This window comes from Dermacentor silvarum, chromosome 8 (genome assembly GCF_013339745.2).
Source record: "Dermacentor silvarum isolate Dsil-2018 chromosome 8, BIME_Dsil_1.4, whole genome shotgun sequence".
NCBI classification, from domain to species: Eukaryota; Metazoa; Arthropoda; class Arachnida; order Ixodida; family Ixodidae; genus Dermacentor; species Dermacentor silvarum.
Window position 1 is genome coordinate 164,225,121 of NC_051161.1, and position 21,204 is coordinate 164,246,324.

General features: G+C 44.2%; 2 protein-coding genes across 5 annotated transcripts in view; one reads left to right on the top strand and one right to left on the bottom strand.

The window, feature by feature from the left end:
• The window catches only part of LOC119461817 (uncharacterized), a 75,866-nt gene that overhangs the window by 12,707 nt on the left and 41,955 nt on the right, over window positions 1-21,204 (top strand). The window contains exon 3 of one of the 4 annotated variants that reach the window (XR_007468317.1): window positions 7,779-7,812. The exons of 2 other annotated variants lie outside the window; for them this stretch is intronic. The gene's annotated coding sequence lies outside the window, so the exon portion shown is untranslated. Of the gene's footprint in view, window positions 1-7,778; window positions 7,886-21,204 lie in introns of those variants that run through there. One more of the 4 variants, XR_007468319.1, reaches the window with a different exon arrangement.
• LOC125947470 (uncharacterized) lies at window positions 5,202-20,954 on the bottom strand. The gene is made up of 3 exons (XM_049672228.1): window positions 20,733-20,954; window positions 10,490-10,803; window positions 5,202-5,512 (listed from the first exon to the last, which is right to left on the bottom strand). The coding sequence occupies exons 1-3, from the start codon at window positions 20,932-20,934 to the stop codon at window positions 5,315-5,317; spliced, it is 714 nt and encodes a 237-aa protein (XP_049528185.1). The 5' UTR covers window positions 20,935-20,954; the 3' UTR covers window positions 5,202-5,314.

A 21,204-nucleotide genomic window follows, 5' to 3' on the forward strand; every position in this document is an offset into this window, starting at 1 on the left:
CACTCCTCTGAGTCTTGTGAAAGTTCTCTACATTGTGTTAACTGTGATGGGGAGCACGCCGCATACTCGCGGTCGTGCCCATCCTGGAAAAAAGAAAAGGAAATAGTGACAATTAAGGTAAAAGAAAACATAACTTTCAAAGAGGCACGAAGGCGGGTGACCTACCTGTCTAAAACCAGCTTTGCCGATGTGACGCGTCAGGGGGCAGCGTCGCAGCGGCTTCCGGCTGCTGTCCGGCCCACGCGTAGTGAGCCGGCGGTGAAGCCATCTGCCCCCTCGGCGACTGCAGCAGGCGCTGCTCCGCCACCCCAGCAGAAGGGGCCATCCACCTCCGTGCTGGTGGCCTCCAAGGTTTTGTCCCTCGAGACGAGGCCTTCATTGCGAACAAACCGCTCTCAAGAGCGGGTGTCCAGCGCTCCACAAGAGCCGATGGACACATCTTCCAGCCAGACGGCGCAGCCAGCGCCAAAGGAGCGGCGAGAATCTCTCGACCGCTCCAAAAAAGAAAAAGCCCGCATCACAGGGCCCGACAAGGGCTCTGTAAGTTAAGTTAGTGTTTTCACACGAGACACACAGCACAAACATTGTCTGCAACATGAACACACAGATACTACAGTGGAACGTCAGAGGATTACTTCGTAACCTCGACGACATCACAGAACTCATACATAAATATAATCCGAAGGTGCTGTGTGTCCAAGAAACACACCTAAAGCCTACACAGTCCAACTTTCTGAAGCAATATGCCATTTTCCGTAAAGATCGTGACAACGCTTCTGCCTCGTCCGGAGGTGTAGCCATCGTTGTAAGTAAGCCTGTTGCTTGCCAACAGTTTGCCCTACACACGCCTCTCGAGGCTGTATCTGTGCGAGCAATTTTATTCAACAAGCTTATAACCATTTGCTCCATTTACATACCACCCAACCATAACCTCAGTAAAACGGAATTTTACAGCCTCATCGACCAGCTCCCAGAGCCATACATTATCACTGGTGATTTTAATGCTCATCACACTCTTTGGGGAGACTCGCGATGCGACGCGAGAGGTCGATTCATTGAGAACTTCCTTGTTAACTCCGGTGCGTGCCTCTTCAACAAGAAGGAACCAACATATTACAATATCCACCATAGTTCTTATTCATCAATAGACCTGTCAATTGGCTCTGCCTCACTTTTCCCTGATTTAGAATGGCATGTTACTAAAAACCCATACGGAAGTGATCATTTTCCAGTAACCCTAAACTTAGTAACCGAACATGACTCCCTTCCGCATGTCCCACGCTGGAAACTAGCCTCAGCTGACTGGGAATGCTTTAGGGAATCCACGTACTTATCACGAGATTTTATAAATAATTTTAGTATAGATCACGCCGTATCATATTTTACTGCTTTTATCATTGACGCCGCTGAGAAGTTCATTCCTCAAACGAGTACTTCATTCAAAAGACGGGTCCCCTGGTGGAATGACGACTGCAGACAGGCACGAAGGCGGCAAAATAAAGCTTGGGGGAAACTACGTGAATGTCCCACGACTGAAAATCTAATCGAGTTTAAACATGTTAAATCCCAGGGAAGAAGGACGCGAAGACAGGCTAAGAGGGCAAGCTGGGAGAGGTTTCTCTCTGGTATAAACTCATACACCCAAGAGGCAAAAGTATGGCACGGGCTAAAGAGGTTAAAGGGAAAAGAAATCCATCCTTTGCCGCTAGTGAACGACGAAGCGAACAGCTTGGAAGACCAAGCTGACGCTCTTGGCGAACACTTCGAGTGCATATCTAGTTCAAAGAATTATTCCGAGGTGTTCCTAAAGCACAAACAAATCGCAGAACACAAGGCTATCGATCGTAAAAGCAGACAGAACGAACCCTATAACACGCCTTTTAACATCGCCGAGTTGAGAGCCTCCTTGAATACATGTCGGAGCTCTGCACCTGGACCTGACAGGATCATGTACGATATGATTAAACACATCCACAGCGATACTCAAATAACGCTACTCGCACTCTTTAATGCTATATGGGCTGCCGGGTACCTACCTATTGCATGGAAAGAATCCCTTGTCGTCCCGATTTTGAAACAAGGTAAAGACCCCACATTAGTAACGAGTTACCGCCCAATAGCCCTCACAAGTTGTATTTGCAAACTTTTTGAAAAAATGATAAACCGTCGCCTTTTACACTTCCTTGAGTCAAACAAAATTCTTGATCCATATCAATGCGGCTTCAGAGAAGGACGGTCTACAACCGACCATCTCGTGCGCATCGAAGCAAACATTCGTGATGCCTTCATACATAAACAATATTTCTTATCCGTGTTTCTAGATATGGAAAAGGCGTATGATACAACCTGGCGTTATGGAATCTTGCGCGATCTGTCGGCAATTGGCATTCGCGGCAATATGTTAAACATTATTGAAAGCTACCTACACAACCGCACATTTCGGGTTAAAATAGGCAATGCACTGTCGCGTCCATTCGTACAGGAAACTGGTGTACCCCAGGGAGGCGTGCTCAGTTGCACGCTCTTTATCGTCAAAATGAACACGCTTCGTGCTTCGTTGCCACCAGCTATTTTTTATTCCATCTACGTGGACGATATACAAATAGGCTTCAAGTCCTGTAACCTTGCAGTGTGCGAGAGACAGGTACAGCAGGGGTTAAACAAAGTGTCTAAGTGGGCAGACGAAAACGGGTTCAAAGTAAACCCCCACAAAAGCTCTTGTGTTCTTTTCACCAGAAAGAAAGGTCTCGTTGCAGATCCCACCATCGAAATATATGGACAACAAATACCTATGAACAAAGAACACAAGTTTTTAGGCATCATACTTGACTCTAAGCTTACTTTCATCCACCACATAAAACACCTCAAGACGAAATGCCTAAAAACAATGAACTTACTGAAAATTTTATCTCACACATCCTGGGGCAGTGACAGGAAGTGTTTAATGAATCTTCACAAGAGCCTCATTAGGTCACGATTGGATTATGGTGCCGTGGTATATCACTCTGATGCCCCGAGCGCACTAAAAATGTTAGATCCTGTCCACCATCTAGGTATCCGCCTGGCCACTGGCGCATTCAGAACGAGCCCCGTTGAAAGCTTATACGTAGAATCCAATGAGTGGTCACTCCACCTCCAGAGAACATACATCAGCTTCACCTATTTTCTCAAAGTGCACTCCAATCGAGAACATCCTTGTTCTGTAACCGTAAATGATTTGAAGTGTGCAACGCTTTTCTATAATCGACCCTCTATGAGGCGGCCTTTCTCACTGCGTGTAAGAGAACTTAGCGAGGAGTTGGATGTCCCACTTGTAGAACATCGCCTAATGCCTCCTGCTAAGCTGTCACCGCCCTGGGAGTGGCAGGTGATAGATTGCGATTTATCCTTTGTAGAGGTCACAAAGTACGCTCCTGAGCTCGAAATTGCAATGCATTTCCGCGAACTTCAATTGAAGTACTCGTGCTCGGAGTTCTACACCGACGCATCTAAGTCCCATGCTGGCGTATCTTACGCGGCTGTTGGCCCCTCTTTTTCTAAATCTGATGTATTGAACCCCCTAACAAGTATATTCACAGCAGAAGCATACGCAGTACTGTCTGCGGTGAAACATATAAAGAAATTAAAACTAGAAAAAGCAATAATATTCACAGACTCGTTAAGTCTTGTAAAAGCGCTAACCTCTTTACAAAAGCATAAAAATCCTGTTTTTATTGAGCTTTACTCACTCTTGTGTAACATTTACCAATCTCGTAGACATATAATAATATGCTGGGTGCCTGGCCATAGAGGCATCGAGGGCAATGTGCTAGCAGACCAGTTGGCCACATCAACTACGTCGCAAGCTATTAATCCTGCCGCTGCTATTTCCTCCACAGATCTGAAGCCTTTTTTGCGAAGGAAACTGCGAGGCCACTGGCAGCGTCTGTGGGACGCTGAAACAACTAATAAGCTCCACTTGATTAAGCCACAGTTAGGTTTCTGGCCCTGTACAACTAAAACACGACGAACTGATGTCCTATTCTGTCGTCTAAGAATAGGACACACGTACGGCACCCACAATTTTCTATTGAGTGGTAATGACCCTCCAACCTGTGGTAGATGTGGCGAGAGGCTCACCGTCCTCCACGTCCTCCTGGAGTGTCGGGAAGCCGAAAGAGAAAGAAAGAAACACTTTCCTCTAGCATATCGCTATTATGTCCCTCTACATCCCGCTATGTTTCTCGGTAAAGAACCGCTCTTTAACACCAAAGCAGTCCTCGCATTTCTGAATGATGTTGTGCTACATGTTATTAGCCCAACAAGTTCGTAGCGCATCCTCTCTCCAGAGGATGTTGCTGTGATTGTTTTTTATAGCACATGCCTCCAGGCCCTTGTGTCTCAAGGGCTCTGTTTAGGCACTTGTGCTTCTGGCTTATTCTTGCATCTGCAATATTTTGGAAGTCATATCATTCTTTCGCAATGCATTGTTCATGTCTATAGTACACATCATTAGTCATTGCCATAATCTTATTACGTATAGATTTTACGCACTTTACAGCGACTGCTTTTAGGCCCCTTTACAGCCATGCCACATCTAACCTTCATATAATTGACTATTCATATACCACTAACAAGCCATTACCATCGTCCTGGCGCTCTTTGGCCACACCTGGCCCTTGCGCCAATAAACAACAATAATCATCATCACGTCAAGATAGTGTCTCTGCCATCACGATTAGTTGCACCTCTTTTAAGTGCCACACACTCTCTGGTCTCCACAGCCAATGGCAGCATGCTTATAGTCTGGAGTTTGGACAAGCAAATCAGTAAGCTTACCTGGGACTGTTGCTCGACATCTGTAGTTTCGTCCTCTTCGTTATTATCCCTTTGCTGGCACAGGTTGCTGCTCTCATGCTTACATACAGCGTGCATGTGTTTGCAGATGTTTCTCCTCAATACACTATCGTGACATGAGCACGTAATTGTATGGACACATATTTTGTACCTTGTGCAGCCAAATGTACATGTAGCACTCTTGCATGTGCCTTCTTGTCTAACGACATACTTATGCCCGTCATGGGTTTGAGAAACAACGGTCCACTGATTGAATGCAACTTTGTTGATGTCTTTGTCCAAAATGGTTTGGCTGGTGTCATGCCGAATTCTGGTTGCACGTTCGAATTCACTCTCAGCATTTTTATGAACTTTGTTAGGCGGTCAAAAACTTTGTTTCTAGTGAGTTTTAGGAGTGCCGATATCAATTTGTCGACTCTCTTGTTAGTCTTTCCATGTAAATAGCAGTACTTTATCACCCTATGTAATGCCTCAAGTCTCATGTTTGTATTAATTCCAGTAGTTGCGCGAAAACAGGCTGCCCAAACCTCTGTGCGATTTCCGTAGTTACTTTCAAAATATTCTTTAAATCTGAGCAGGCCTGGCTCTGTTGCCCCTTCTCTATGACACCACTCGTAGAGAGGAGACGGTTCTTCAATGACGCTGCGTCAGGAGCGTCCATCACTGTTCGAAGAATCTGTAAATAAAGTAAAATTATATAAGATTACATCTTTTGATTGTACAGATAAATTGACTAAACAGCTAACAATTCAGCCACCTGCCAGCATATGTCATAGTTCACAGGAAGACTTGCTTGTATTTCTCTGTTATGCTCTATACAACTTCACTGCTGTATGCCCTTCAGAATTCTCTCAAGCCTGTTAAGTATAAAGTCTAAACAGTGCCTTCAATAATCTGGCACAAAGATGTTCAGTAGTCTCTCCTTTCATTTCTTGCTCTTACTGCCATCTTATTGCATACATCTTCAAGGAAGACAGCTTTACATGTAATGTATTAGATCATCCTTGTCAATGCTAGCTTTCTATTCACATACATGGAGCTCTACTCGCGTTATGAAGAGTAAGTACGAAGCTGTAAGGACATGTTGTGTTGCTGGGTTAGTTACGGGTTAGTACGAGGTGAGACGGCGCGCAAGCTAGTATGTGAAAGCTTGCAGTGAACACAAGCATCGCGCCAGCGTCAATATGCATCACAACTTAGAGAAGCGCTTTTTTGGAATATGCGTGTGAGTCGCCGATTGTGACAGAAGCAAAAACAGACAAGTGAAGGGTGGGGAGACAGGCGGCCGGGGCAAAGGCGCCACCGGGGTAATAAAAAATCGCAAGGTGTAATGGGGGAGGGGGTTTGCCGCCGCCGCAGTTTGGCACGACGGATACTAACGGCATAGAGCGGTTACGCGTAGAACTGAGGACAAGCTCACGCTTCGGAGCAATTCAGTCTATAAGGACAGAATTGTGCTAGGCGCGTTGCTTCTAAATGTATTGTACTTATAATCAGCCAAGCCATTTTAAAAATACTGCTTTATTGTTAAATTCGAGGCTCTGACTTACTATTGTTTGAATGTGGGCTGGTTTGTTCTTCGGCATATTTTGACAAAAAACAGTGCGTAGATGAAAAAGCGTTCCATTTTCTGAAAAACGTGTAATTCCATTCCCATTCCATTCCTCCAAGCGTTGTCACCATTCCATTCCGGAGTGCTAACTCTGCAACACTGGTTGGTATGGTCTTTGCATTCCTATATGACATCAGTGACATAGGAAAGAAATGCGAAAACATACCGATACGCCAGTGATACTGAAAGATTTAAAGGGACACTAAAGAGAAACACATAATCGGTTTGAAACTGATATAGTATTCTTGAAGAATTGTTGATAGGATAATAGGTTAACCAGGAGAGAAAATGAGTCAAAGGTTCAATTTTGAATTTCATGTGTGATGTCACGGATGACAAAGTATTTTTTCGCACTGTAGTTGTTCAGTTAAAGTTCTTTAAGCTGCCTAGGTACAGTCTCTCGTTTATTTAGAATACAATGTGATGAATATTTATTAATAAAAATTAAACTAGGCTTTGAGGGGATGGAGTCGGAGTCCATGACATCATAGTGAACTGGTGCGGGAATTTTATTTTTCATTTTGTGCATCTTCTCTGGCTTACCAGATATTTTCTCATATTAAGAGTGGCTGTTTTGGTATTGTGAGTGTAATTTACTGACACAGCTCAATTCGTTTTTCTGTAAGTGTCCTTCTTGCCTTCTTGTGGGCCCTTATGTTTAGCACGTAAGCTTTTGTCAAAAGGAACAAACGAACGTAGTGAATGCAAGTACTAGCTGATTCTGAGTAGTGCAGCCAACTGTTCCAAAAGCCAAGGTTGAAAGCTATGAAAAGTGACTGAACTCTTCCAAACCTCTAAGGACTTTAGCAGGACCTGCCATGATGCCTCAGGGGCTATGGTATTGTGCTGCTGAGCACAAAGTTGCCGGACTCAATTCCCAGTCATAGCAGCCACATTTTGATCAGAGCAAAACGTAAAAGACTTGTATATTTGAATTTAGACATAAATTAAGAACCATGTGGGAATTCTTGTGTCGTGCGGCAAAAGTCGCGTTGGGTGCTAGCGCAAGCAGGTTTGGGGAGAGGTGGGGGGGAGCCTTCTTTTCATGGGCAGCACAATTTCCACAATTTGTAAGGAGTACTGACACATTTTTAAACTTTTGAAAAGTCTTCCACATGCTGTTCCCATGTAAGAGGACGAGAGTCGGCAAATATGAAGATTAGGAAACATTTCAATGAAGTTGCTTTCAACATGCCAGACCTCACATCAGTGACATTTGTGCGACGTAACCCAAGGCGAAATTTGCTCTACTTGTGTATCAATAAGGCTAGTAAAACTAACATTGCCCATAAACAAAAGAAAACAACCATGCTGTACACATTTCTTCCAGCTGCGCTCCTGTATGCCTGCTACAGCAATCCCAGGTATGGAGCAAACCATAACAAACCAAACATAAGCCATCCACCTCCTGGGCACTGAAACTGGTTTATGAATATGGTTAGTTATATAAGGTGCTCTAATGATAAGGAATGTGTCTTCTGGGTGTCTAGGAATCAACGGCCGGCAACGATGGTATTCAACCTGTTCATATGACATGCTTGCGGCGATCGCGTGTTCACACTGAAAAGCCTCCAACTGAAATTTTTTTAATGTCATATCAATAGTTCTTTAAAAATGTTGGTGGCACCATTTCTTCAATGTTTCTTTGAGTCTAACATGCTGCAGGCAATGCACAATTAAAAAAATTCTGAATGAGCCTTGTAAATGCCTTGCCGAGATGTGGTTGTGCACAATCGCACAATTTAAGATCTATGAATGCAGGAAGACATTCATAAACAATCATAATGAAAGCCATTATGCATTGAGGTGTGCACAGCTGATGTGAGAGAGGAAGGAAAGACAAGCCGCTTCACTCGTTTTAACATACATGCCTGCACAACACACAAGCTGGGCCGTATGTCCATGTCATCATAACCTGCCACGGTGGCTTAGCTGCTATGATGTTGCGCTGCCATGCACAAGGTTGTGGGATCGAATCCTGGGCGTGGCAGCCACATCTCGATAGAGGCGATATGCAAAAACATCCATGTCCCTGCATTGGGGGCATGTTAGAGATCCCCTGGTGGTCAAAATTAATCCGGAGTCCCCCAATACGGCGTGCCCACATAATCTAATTGTGGTTATGGCACGTAAAACCCCACAATTCAATTCAATGTCATCAGACAAAACTAGATGGTTTTCTCTTGATACCATACTCAAGTGTTGACATTAGTGCTCACATGGTCTAAAGACATTTAAATTCTTCAAAAATAGATATAAGCGTGGTGTTGCTGCCGAGCTTGGCTATCACAGTGAGCATGAAATAACGGCAATATACATAACACTAACACTACTGCAACCTAGTTTGTAAACACTAAACATGTCCTTATTTCCGCCTACATTAGGTTCTCGGCGTTTACCACATCAAAAGTCAGGCAACCGTGGCCTACGTCTGCGACACTACGAAAAAGTCGTCTTACTGCGCTCGTCTTCGCACGTATGTTCCGGTCTGGAGCTTGTCGGCTCTCTTCCCAAGAAATCGGTGCTCTTGTAGATGGTGTAATCGTTGCCTTGCCGTCGTCACGTCGCCTCGTTCGTCTTAGATGTCGACATCACGTACTTCGTCAGTGATGAAGCGCGGCATTGCTTAGGCCCACTGGATAGGTCTAACGTCGGGATACGTCGCAACTTCGTGAGTGACGACGTGGCGTCCCGAGGAATATCGAACGTGCCGGTCTGCCGCAGAAGAGGGATCCTCTCTGGGGTGCCCGGTCCCGCTGTGAGAGGCTGCAGCCAGTCCAGGAGCCTCGCTCGAACTTTGCCGGGGTCGACGCCCACACCTTGGACGGCCAACATCACGGACTCAGCCAGACCCCCAAGTCTCCCGTCGCCAGAGCGTAGCTGACGATGCGACCTTCCTGGCCCGGAGCCACGTCGATAATCGCCGGACAGCGCCGTTCACCATTCGATTACGCCTCGGGTCACGCGCCTCGAGGGCTCGTGCCGTTCCGAACGCCGTGCTTCTCGTGCTCCTGTTCCTTTTCGCGCCACAGGCGGCCTCTTACTTATGACAGTCATGCAGGTTTTAACAAAACTAGCTCCGTTGCCAAGAAGGGTCTTCTCCTGCCTGTCAACCATCATATGTTCCTCTCGGAATATTTCATCAAGACGTGTGGTAGTGTTAATGTCATCATGTCATGTCTACTTCTTGCAGTATAGGGAGGGATCTTTCTTCTTTGAATACACGTTAAGATGCCCTCATTAGTATGCCTGACCAAAATTAGCAAAATCAAATTAGGAAATATTGAATGGTACCCCAAAGCAAGTTCTTAGCTGTTGTGTATTTCGGTAGTTTTTTCAAGCCTAATTACTAAAATAATTACTTGTCTCATAGAGATTGTCTTTACTACCACTACTTTTACTGCCAAGGTGCCAAATGGAAAATTGTAGGCTCTATTCACAAACTCGTATACCCTTTCCAACTGGATTAGCTCGATATGAACTTTTAAGCATTCATATGCAGTGTCACACCAGAGGATTTTGGTTGGATGATACTTTAGTCTACAACATGGAGTACCTGTTAATTGACTGGATGTGCAGCGACCTATCTTGTAAGTGTGATCAGGACGCTCTTGGTATTAGTGCTTTGTCTTCTAGTGTGGGGCATTGGTCTTGAACCTTAAGTACAATGTATAAACAAGAACTTTTTTTTACTCTCGCACCTGCATTTAGAGCAAGTGCACTCAATGTCTACCCCAGTGTTGGTACGGCCTGTACAGGGACTACTGGTTTGGTGACGAAACACCTTATGCCGAACACTGGCAGCAAGTATGTCATATGAACAGGTTGAATACTATCGTTGCCGACCGTTCATTCCCTCTGTTCCTGCAATCCACAGCAAAAAAATGGCTGCTACCTACAAGCATTCAAAATTCGTCTTTAAATACAGACCAAAACATTACACTGCAGGTTGGGAAATGATGGCAGCAATTCTACTCGCAGACTGCTTTGTTTCTTGTTCCGTTCATGTTGAAAAATGATATTTATCAAAGTGCAACAAACCTTGTAGGTGAAAGCCCTCAGGGTTTTGTCTTGGATGTACTTGTTGGCACTCTCACGCCAGTTTTTGTCAACGTGCCACGCACACAACAGCCGATGTTGAGGCGGTCCCATTACTTCAGTCCAGGCATTGTAGAATGAGGGAGCATCATCTGTCATGAAAACGTTTGCTGCTATTTGCCCAGTTTTAGACATGATCGATGCGAAAAATGTTGCCATGGCCTTTCGGTCTGTGCGGTTGGTGATGCAATAAGCTACGGGAAATCCCGTGCCAAATTCATCCACGACAAGGACTGTGACGAGTTGGAAGTCAAAGCCTGCAGGTTTGAGGGGAAAGGCATGTCGTGAGTAATAAAGAAGCTAAAAGCACTGAAAGAAAACCTCTGTTAATGTCTTTAGTATATTAGTTTGGCAAAGAAACATCACTTTAGAGCACAGAAGAGAAGACACACTAGTTCTGACCAGCGACAACAAAGTTTATTCAAAGTGGAAGGCTACAGTAATGAACAAGGACATGTGCTGTTGTTTGTTGTGAAAAATTCATTGTTTCTTTGCTATTAGTACCTGTCGTCTATTCAGTTAGGCGATTATGAGTCATTCCACGCCAACTGATCCAGACTTTGCATGCAACGATCTTCAATTTCTTCTAAAATAATTATGGCTTATTCTGTGTGTTACTGTGACAAACATTAACCCCGCTTGGTTTTGGCAAAAAAAAAACGTTTCGCGCGCTGTGGCCGCCATCTTAAATTTGAAAGTGGTCGCATTTTTTATCAATGGCTATGAAACTTTTTCATACATATAAAAGAGATTTATATATATATATATATATATATGAACTTCAACTGAATTGTTTTACTTTTGTTTAAATATAATACGTGGAAGAAGGTACAAAAAGGTGGAAATTTGAACATTTTTATGAAATTTTATGCTGTCACGGTAGTCATTTCAACTATTTCTCCAAATTGCCCAGAAGACAAATAAGCCAATAAAAATATTTCAGAGATAAAAAAACATAACATGTGTGAGCAAAAAAATTGCAAACATGAGAAAATTTGCTTTTCGAGGCATATTGACACAGTGATGTGGGGCTTCCGCACCGTGGGATGGCGCAAGCAAAGGTCGGCGCCTTGAAAGACGAAGCACGTAAGCTGCACGCTCTTCTTCTGGCCCGTCATTAAAGAAACGAGTCTATTTTAGTGACGTGGTCCAAGTTATAATATGAAAGATAGTAAGTTACAAATTACCATTCAATGGCATTTGTTCTGAAAGTTTAATCGGAACAATTTTTGTTTTAAGCAAGAAAATAATTCAGGAAGTTTGACTCCTTGCATTCAACCCCAGCATTGCTCCGTGCTGGCTTTTCACTGCAGCACACTTTGCCACTGACAGCAAATATACACAGAAGCAGCACTCCACTACTCGAACACAATTGTGCGCTAGGCTTGGACGCTGCCAGCTTCGGCAATACGGATACCTGCTGAAGGGCACGGACACAAAAATATCACCGGCCCTTCCAGTCCGTGAAGATGGTCAAACAGCGAAGCTGTATTAGCTATGCCGAGCGTTACACCATGCAAGTCAAACTTCGCAAGCACTCCACACTGTTTGCGTGTGTATGGAACATCAAAATTTCAAGCTCATGCTACACGCAACAGTGCTTAAAGAGAGCACTGAAGAAGTTCTGGCGACAACGGTATGCAAGCTGGATGAGGAAGACTGCATGTTAGGAAGATGCGACATGTGCTACTGACCATATAGAGTCTGCTCCAGGATGCACTGCACCTTGAAATCGAATAAGTTATGCAGGTACTGTAGTGGTCAGTGGTGTACGGTGTCGGCTAGAGACAATTATTTGAAGTCTAGAAGACTTCTGTGAAAAATTCACGGAAATGCTCAAGCACCTAAAAATTCATCACTTTGTGAGCAAGGAACAAGCAAAATACTTGTGAGAGTTGAAAGCAAACATTAAAAAAGATGAGGCAGTCGCACTCATGGACTATGCAGATAACTAGTTTTATTGTTCAAGTCGCCACACAATCATACCACTGGGTAGATACGCAGGCCATGTTGCATCCAATTATCATATACTTCATGAGCGAACAGTGCAGACATTTCAATCAAGTCGTTTGTTGTGATTTCAGACTGGCTAGAACACAACACAGTTGCTGTCTGGTCAGTTCAGCAAGAAGTGCTGAAGAAGTTGAGAACTAATCTACCAAAGTTTAAAAAATTCATTACTTTTTCGACGGTGTGGCTTCTCAGTAAAGAATAAAAGGAACGTCGTGAACCTCTGCTACCATGAAAACAATTTCAATTTTTAAGCGGAACGGAATTTGCCACCTCGACACCAAAAGTGCTTGCGACAGCGTTTCTGGAACTGTGAAGTGCTTGGCAGCAAGAGCAAGTATCCGAGGCCATAGAAAGATCAAATACTGACCCCCTATGAGCTGTTTACATGGGCGGAGAAAACTATCAAACGTGTCCGAGCCCTCTGGGTGCCCCAAGAAATTATTCAGGAAAATGAAGCTAATGGGTGGTTTGCAAGAGCGTTAACATTGAAGTTGAATACGTCGGTTTCACTACATCAAGCCTTTATCCCTTTTAATGGTGCATGTGGGACTTACATCATACACAGCGACCCAAGAGTTTAAAGTGACAAAATGTGAATGAACACGCCAGGGAAATTTTCAAAAGCGAAATATAAAGGGCTTCCACTTTGAGCACGTGCAGTGTGTGTGTCTCTTTGACGTCGGCTGTTTTGGCACATAAAACCCCAGAAAGAAGTGTGCACTGCAGTGAAGAGCAAGCATGGAGCAACGCTGAGGTTGAATGCAAGGACTCGACTTACCGAATTATTTTCTCGCTTAAAAGAAAATTTGTTTTGATAAAAACTTTCATGAATAAATGTTATTAGTTATTAAATGGTACTGGGTAACGTACTGCCTTTCATATTTTTACTTGGACCACTTCACTATGCAATTGACAGCTGAATATGCCTCAAAAAGCAAATTTTCTCATGTTGCATTTTTTTTTGCTCGCGTTTTTTCATCTGTGAAACATTTTTGTAGGCTTCTTTGCCTTCTGGACAACTTACAGGAATAGTTGGAATGACTACCGTAAGAACATAAAATTTTGTTTAAAATTTCGAATTTCCACCTTTTTGTATGTTCTTCCATGTTTTATATTTAAACAAAAGTAAAACAAATTCAGTTAAGTTAATATATAAGTTTCATAGTCATCGATAAAAAATGTTCATATTGTAAAAATGTTTTTGTTAGGCTAGGTTTTGTGACTGCTTGCAAATTTCAAATGGCGGCCACAGCGCAAAAAGAAATTTTTCGTCAAGACCAAGCTGGGTTAAATGTCACAGTAATGCAATAAGCCACGATTTTTTTTAATCAAAGGTGGTCGAACGCAAGGTCTGGATCGGGGTGCACACTGCTGCAGCCAAACGGAAAGAGAGGGATAAGATTTGTTTGCATATAGTGCCATAGGAAGTCCAGTTTCCACTTAGTTAATTTCATTGTGCTGACTGTTGTCTCCATTTCTGATCACTTGTGATAATTAACCTGCATGCGAAGCTGTTCACTTGGAGGACCTCACGAGTTATAACTAAAATTTCTCACCAGCACACTCATATTTTCACATATTGTCACATCGTTTATGTTACTATACAGTTTCCTTGTGATACATTCTTGGGACGCACAAGTTATGGGCTATGTAGTGCAAGTAACATAACCAGCTAGTGAGTATTTGGCTATTCCCCTAGGCTAGCGGTCTGGCGTAACGCAGTACCAATTTTTGAGCACTTCACCTCGGGGGACCCACCATTCAAAATATTGTCTTTTGTGTTCACTGCTGTAGATAGATTATATTCAGCTTGACTTTCAGATAGATTCATGTTGCACCAGGCAAGCATGGCTACACCAGCAGCTCCCGCAAAAATTCAATCACACTGAATTGTGAGAACTGTTTAAGCGCCTATCTGTACAGGAATGAAAATTCAATTTTTACCGAAGAAGTTCTTTGTAGTTTTTGGTCAAATTTATTATTTTCTTCAGAATTAATAAATAGATGTTCCGAAATTTGGCGAAATCAGGAACTACATAATACTAACTGTCTGTTGTAAGCTCCCGCAGGGGCGTCTGCGTAAGCAGGCGTTTGGTGTGTTGCGACACCACGTACCCGAGCACATGAGGGTTGGACCCTCCCGCGTGTAGCCGTGCGCGGCTTAGCCGTGTCTGGGGAAAGGGGGATCCTGGGGGTTGAGCCGATGCCGGGTGTTCGGACCTCTAAGGCCCCCCGGTGGAGGCAACACACCTCTTCGGCCTCTGCTTCACATAGACGGCACCTCCAGACTGACCCACCTGGAGGAAATCGGCAGTCGCCTTTTCCTGTCCCCCTCTTCAGTCTTTTGTCTTTCTCTCTCACTTTTCCATCTTTCCTGTCTTCTAGTCACTTCTACTCACTTCCGAATTTCTGGGCGGCAAGGGTTAACCTGGTGTACTTATCCAACCTTGGGTATTTTATATTAGGTTATAGCGGCGATGCATGGCTGGCGTCTGCAAGTATTCTAACTTTGTAGCGTCCCCTTGTTGGGCTCGGTGGTGGGTGGCTACCATCGCCGCCGAATTTTCCATTTTTACATGGCAAATGCTTTTCCCCTACTTCCTGATCGCTCCCTGAAAAGGGGGCGCACCGATGAAACATTCAACTTTTTTATGAAACCTAAAGAAATTTTTCCCAAATACCACGTAGTACATAGCCAACACGAAACCAAGACTGTCCGTACAATATCCCCATTTGTTGTAGCAAAATGTCTGACAGAAGCAATCGGCCCAGGTTATAAAGTCACTAAAATGGGAAGCGGCGACCTTCTTTTGGAAGTGCGTGATAAGCTCCAGTACAACAAATTGTCGAAACTTGTTGCATTTGGTGACATTCCCGTCTCAGTGGGCCCTCACAGGTCAATGAACACTGTTCGCGGTGTGATCTCTGATGACGACCTTCTAGAACTCAGTGAAAGCGAGCTGTTGGATGGATGGCAAGACCAAAATGTAGTAAAGGTGCAACGAATTAAGTTAAGGCGTGACGACAAGGAAATCCCCACAAAACATGTAATCATCACTTTTGGAACAAGCGACCTACCAGATTCAATCGAGACCGGATATTGTAAGCTCCGTGTACGACCATACATTCCCAATCCGCGCCGATGCTTCAAGTGTCAGCGTTTTGGGCATGGGTCTCAGAGCTGCCGAGGGCGCGCTACCTGTGCAAAATGTGCTTCTAAAGAACATGCCTCAGACATCTGCACTTCCACAACCCATTGTGCCAACTGTGACGGAGACCACCCCGCCTATTCGCGATCGTGCCCGTCATGGAAGAAAGAAAAAGAAATAATACAACTCAAAGTCAAACTAAACATTTCATTTCCAGAGGCGCGCAAGCGTTTTGCTGCCCATAATCAGTTCAGTCCTTCCTACACCGATGTGGCGCGCCGGGGGGCAGCGTCACATCCTGCGGCGGCCGCCCGAGTCACACAGAGTGTGACGGCGGTTACGCCTTCAGCCCCCCTGGCAGGAGCAGCCAGTGCTGTTCCGCCCCCTACAACGCAGGGCCAGCAGTCCTCCGGACCTGCCGGCCCCAGGGTCACTGCTCGTGCAGACCGGCCCTCAAAACCCCTGAGTGTGCCCGTGGAGCGGGCAGCATCCAGCGCCTCTGACGAGGCGATGGATGCAAGCATCACTACTCCGGCGTCCCAGGCGCCGAAGGAACGGCGTAGCTCCGTGGAGCGCGCCGGAAGAAAAGAAAAATCCCGCATCACGGGGCCTGGAAAGGTCTCGTGAGCTACCCTATTTCTCTTGACACACACCACAAAACACTTCCAATATGGCTACACAGATCATGCATTGGAATGTGAGAGGTCTACTCCACAATCTAGACGACATAAAGGAACTCCTACACAAGTTTAATCCACGAGTGCTCTGTGTGCAAGAGACACACCTAAATCCTACACACACAAACTTTCTGCAGCAATATGCCATTTACCGTAAAGACCGCAACGACGCTTTGGTCTCATCGGGCGGTGTTGCTATAATAGTTGATAAGGGTGTCGCCTGCCAACATTTGCAGCTGCAAACGCCCCTTGAGGCAGTTGCAGTCAGAGCAGTGCTTTTTGATAAGCTGTTAACAATTACTTCCTTATACATCCCCCCCAGCTACCAACTCTCCAGAACAGAATTCGAAAGCTTTATTGCTCAACTTCCGGAGCCCTATATTCTCGTTGGAGACCTCAATGCACATAATACCCTGTGGGGTGACTCTCGATGTGATGCCAGAGGGCGCCTGATAGAAAACTTCCTGTTATCTACAGGTGCATGTTTATTAAATAAGAAAGAACCAACCTTCTACAGCGTCGCAAACAAAACATTTTCATACATAGACTTAAGTATTGCATCGAGTACAGTCGTGCCATACTTGGAATGGAAGGTGGTTAATGATCTATACGGGAGCGACCATTTTCCAATTATTTTAAAATTAACAAAACGGGACGAATTCTCACCCCATCTGCCCCAGTGGAAAGTCGACTCAGCGAACTGGCAGCAATACAGAGAGTTGACATATTTGACCTGGAATGACATCTGTATGCTTAGTATTGATGATGCAGTTGCACATTTAACAGCACTTATTTTCGATGCAGCGTCGATATGTATCTCGCAAACAAACGGATCATCTTCTAAACGACGTGTTCCCTGGTGGAACGATGAATGTAGAGTAGCGCGAAAGAAACAAAATAAGGCTTGGTATCACCTCCGTAACTCTCCGACTACAGAAAACCTGATCAGCTTTAAGAAAATAAAGTCTGAAGGTAGAAGAACGCGCCGACGTGCCAAAAGGGAAAGCTGGCAAAAGTACCTCTCCAGCATTAATTCCTATACAGATGAAAGAAAAGTCTGGAACAGAGTTAAGAAAATAAAAGGCCGCGAAACTCATCCTCTACCTTTAGTTAACACACAAGGAGACACTCTTGAGGACCAGGCTGATTGTCTAGGAGCACATTTTGAGCACATTTCCAGTACATCACATTACACAGATACATTTCTAAGATACCAGCGACAAGCAGAGCGTCAGCCTCTGGGTCAAAAAGCCACAGCAAATGATGCATACAATCGTCCATTTAGCATGGCGGAGTTCCAGGCTTCACTGAATTGTTGTAAGAAATCCGCTCCAGGAAGTGACAGAATAATATATGAAATGGTCAAACATTTACATCCTGAAACCCACAGAGCACTACTCTCACTATTTAACTCCATGTTCTCTGCTGGCTATATTCCGTCCGCCTGGAAAGAAGCCATCGTAATTCCTATTCTTAAAGAGGGCAAGGACCCTTCCTCACCCAGTAGTTATAGACCTATAGCTCTGACAAGTTGTATATGCAAACTCTTTGAGAAAATGGTTAACCGACGCCTCATCTATTATCTCGAAAACAACAAAATACTCGATCCCTTTCAGTGTGGCTTTAGAGAAGGTAGATCCACAACAGATCACCTTGTCCGCATCGAGACCAATATCCGTGATGCCTTTGTTCATAAACAGTTTTTCCTGTCAGTATTCTTAGATATGGAGAAGGCATACGACACAACTTGGCGTTTTGGAATTCTCCGCGACCTGGTTGGAATGGGTGTCCGAGGCAACTTATTAAATGTGATACAGAGCTACCTCTCAGATCGCACGTTCCGTGTCAGAATTGGTAACGTCCTGTCTCGACAATTCACGCAGGAGGCTGGTGTACCACAAGGTGGTGTGCTAAGCTGTACTTTATTTATTGTCAAAATGAACTCGCTCCAAACTGTCATACCACGTACAATATTTTATTCTGTATATGTGGATGATATCCAAATGGGTTTCAAATCATGTAATCTTAGTATCTGCGAGCGACAAGTACAGCTTGGCTTAAACAAATTGTCTAAATGGGCGGAAGAGAATGGATTTAAACTCAACCCTCAAAAAAGCACATGCGTTCTCTTCTCCAACAAGAGAGGTATACTGCCTGACCCCGCTATTGATCTTAATGGACAACGGCTATCTGTCAGCCACGAACATAAATTTTTAGGAATTTTCTTAGACTCCAAATTAACTTTTGTTCCTCACCTCAGGTATCTGAGAATGAGGTGTCTGAAGACAATGAATTTACTGAAGCTTATGTCTCGGACATCTTGGGGAAGTGACAGGAGATGCCTTTTGAGCCTCTACAAAAGTCTTATACGGTCACGCCTCGATTACGGAGCTATAGTGTATAACTCTGCTGCACCTAGTGCTTTGAGGATGCTAGATACTGTTCACCATTTGGGTATACGCCTTGCTACAGGTGCTTTCAGGACTAGTCCTGTAGAAAGCTTGTATGTGGACTCTAACGAATGGTCTCTACATCTACAAAGAACATATTTAAGTTTTTTCTACGCCCTGAAGGTTAAATCGGATATTCAGCATCCATGTCATTTTACCATTCGCGACATCTCTACTGCCAGGCTGTTCCATAACCGCCCTGCTGTTAGGGCTCCATTCAACCTTCGTTTAGAGGCAATGGCAAAGGACACAGGCGTCTCACTACTAGAAAATGTCCTCATGGCTCCTACTCGCCTGCCCCCACCTTGGGAATGGCAGACTATTCAGTGTGACATCTCTTTTATAGAAATATCCAAACAAGCACCGGAGGCACATATACATTCCCATTTTCTTGAGCTCCAGGAGAAGTACTCCTGCGCAGAATACTATACAGATGCTTCGAAGTCCTCTGCTGGTGTTTCTTACGCAGCTCTCGGAGACTCATTTTCTACATCTGGGGCACTAAATCCCCACACATCTATTTTTACAGCAGAAGCATACGCTATACTATCGGCTGTTAAACACATAAGGCTCACAAATCTCTCTAGGGCCATTGTGTTCACTGATTCATTAAGTGTAGTCAGAGCCCTAATTAGTATACGAAAACATAAGAACTCTGTTTTTAATGAACTGTACAGCTTGTTGTGCTCTGCATATAAGTGCAACCAAGTGATTGTTTTATGCTGGGTACCTGGCCACAAAGGTATAAAAGGCAATGAAGCTGCTGATGAAAACGCTACGACAGTAACCTCTAGCGACACGGACGCAAATATCCCCATCCCTGCCACAGACCTGAAGTCTTTTCTACGCCGTAAGCTAAGGAAGCACTGGCAAGGAGAGTGGGATACCCAAGTATTAAATAAGCTACACGTGATAAAACCAAAACTAGGGAACTGGATAACTGAGAAAACGGCACGATATAAGGAAGTACTTGTCTGTCGATTAAGAATAGGACACACTTACAGTACTCACTCTTACCTCTTGACTGGGAGTGATCCTCCGACTTGTAGTAAGTGCGGCAATATTCTCACAGTTGTCCATGTTCTTATTCAATGCCCTGCAATAGAAGCAGAGAGGAAAAGGTACTTCCCCTCGGCATATCGCGAAAACATACCTCTTCACCCGGCATATTTTCTTAGCAATGAACCGATTTTTAATCTGAAATCAGTCTTAGAATTTTTAAGTGAAACAGAGTCCCTGAAAATTATTTGGCCAGGTAATTTTTAGCATGTGATTAATAGCCCTTGTATTCAAGGGCTCTCTTCAAGCGCTAGTATCACATTTGTTATTGTCTTATATCTGCTACATCATGTTTTTTAAGGAAACTCAATTGCCATAGCCCACATCACTAACTAGTCAGTGTCATTATTTTAGTACGTATATGTTTTACGCCATTTACAGCGACTGTTTTTTAGGCCCTTTTACAGCCATGTCACATCTGCCATCAGAAATTCATTGCCCACATTATTAACAGCTTATCGATAACGTTAACACTTGTCATGGCGCTCTTTGGCCATACCTGGCCCTTGCGCCATAAAACACAACACATCATCATCAATGTATTGTTCATGTCTATAGTACAGATCAGTAGTCATTGCCATAATCTTATTACGTATAGATTTTACGCAGTTTACAGCGACTGCTTTTAGGCCCCTATACAGCCATGCCACATCTAACCTTCATATAATTGACTATTCATATACCACTAACAAGCCATTAGCATCGTCCTGGCGCTCTTTGGCCACACCTGGCCCTTGCGCCAATAAACAACAATAATCATCATCATCTGTTGTAAGCTGCTTCCTTTAAAATATATTGCTTTCTGTTATGAGAAAATGAGTGCATCTAAAGTGCTTGCCTGTTGTTCCATGGGTGCCATCTATGCAGACACGGTCAGTGCCGAGCTTCTTAAACAGCTCTTGCTGGGGCTCCGTCATAATGGCCAGCATGAAATCCTTTTCATCAAGAAGGTCGTGAGGTGGTCGGTCAAGAATGTCGGCTTTGTCTGGCTGGCCCTGGTGCTTGAAAAATAATACTGGATTGTCCTTCTCTGCATGCATCCGCTCCACCCATAGCTGGACGCTAATATAGTCATTGCTGTGGAGACGCTCGTGATTAATGATGTTGTCACGCATGATGTTGTGCAAGTCCTGGCGGGTAAGCAAGTTCACACGTTGAAAAGTCCCATCCAAGTGTTGCCTTACACCGTCCAAAACCGCATCCAATGACACGCCTTCTTGCAGCTTAGCTTGGGGAACGGGGGAAAAAGAAGTGTTGAGCTATTACAAACGGTAGTAGTTTTGTACCTGTAATAGTACTAAAACAGTTGT

Excerpts from the sequence above, each read along its gene's own strand:
- LOC125947470 (XM_049672228.1), bottom strand. The coding sequence starts at position 20,934 with ATGCATGCAGAGAAGGACAATCCAGTATTATTTTTCAAGCACCAGGGC. Across the intron at positions 10,804-20,732 it reads TGGCACCCATGGAACAACAG|GCTTTGACTTCCAACTCGTC; the intron begins GCAAGCACTTTA and ends TCAAACCTGCAG. Across the intron at positions 5,513-10,489 it reads TGAGGGCTTTCACCTACAAG|ATTCTTCGAACAGTGATGGA; the intron begins GTTTGTTGCACT and ends CTTTATTTACAG.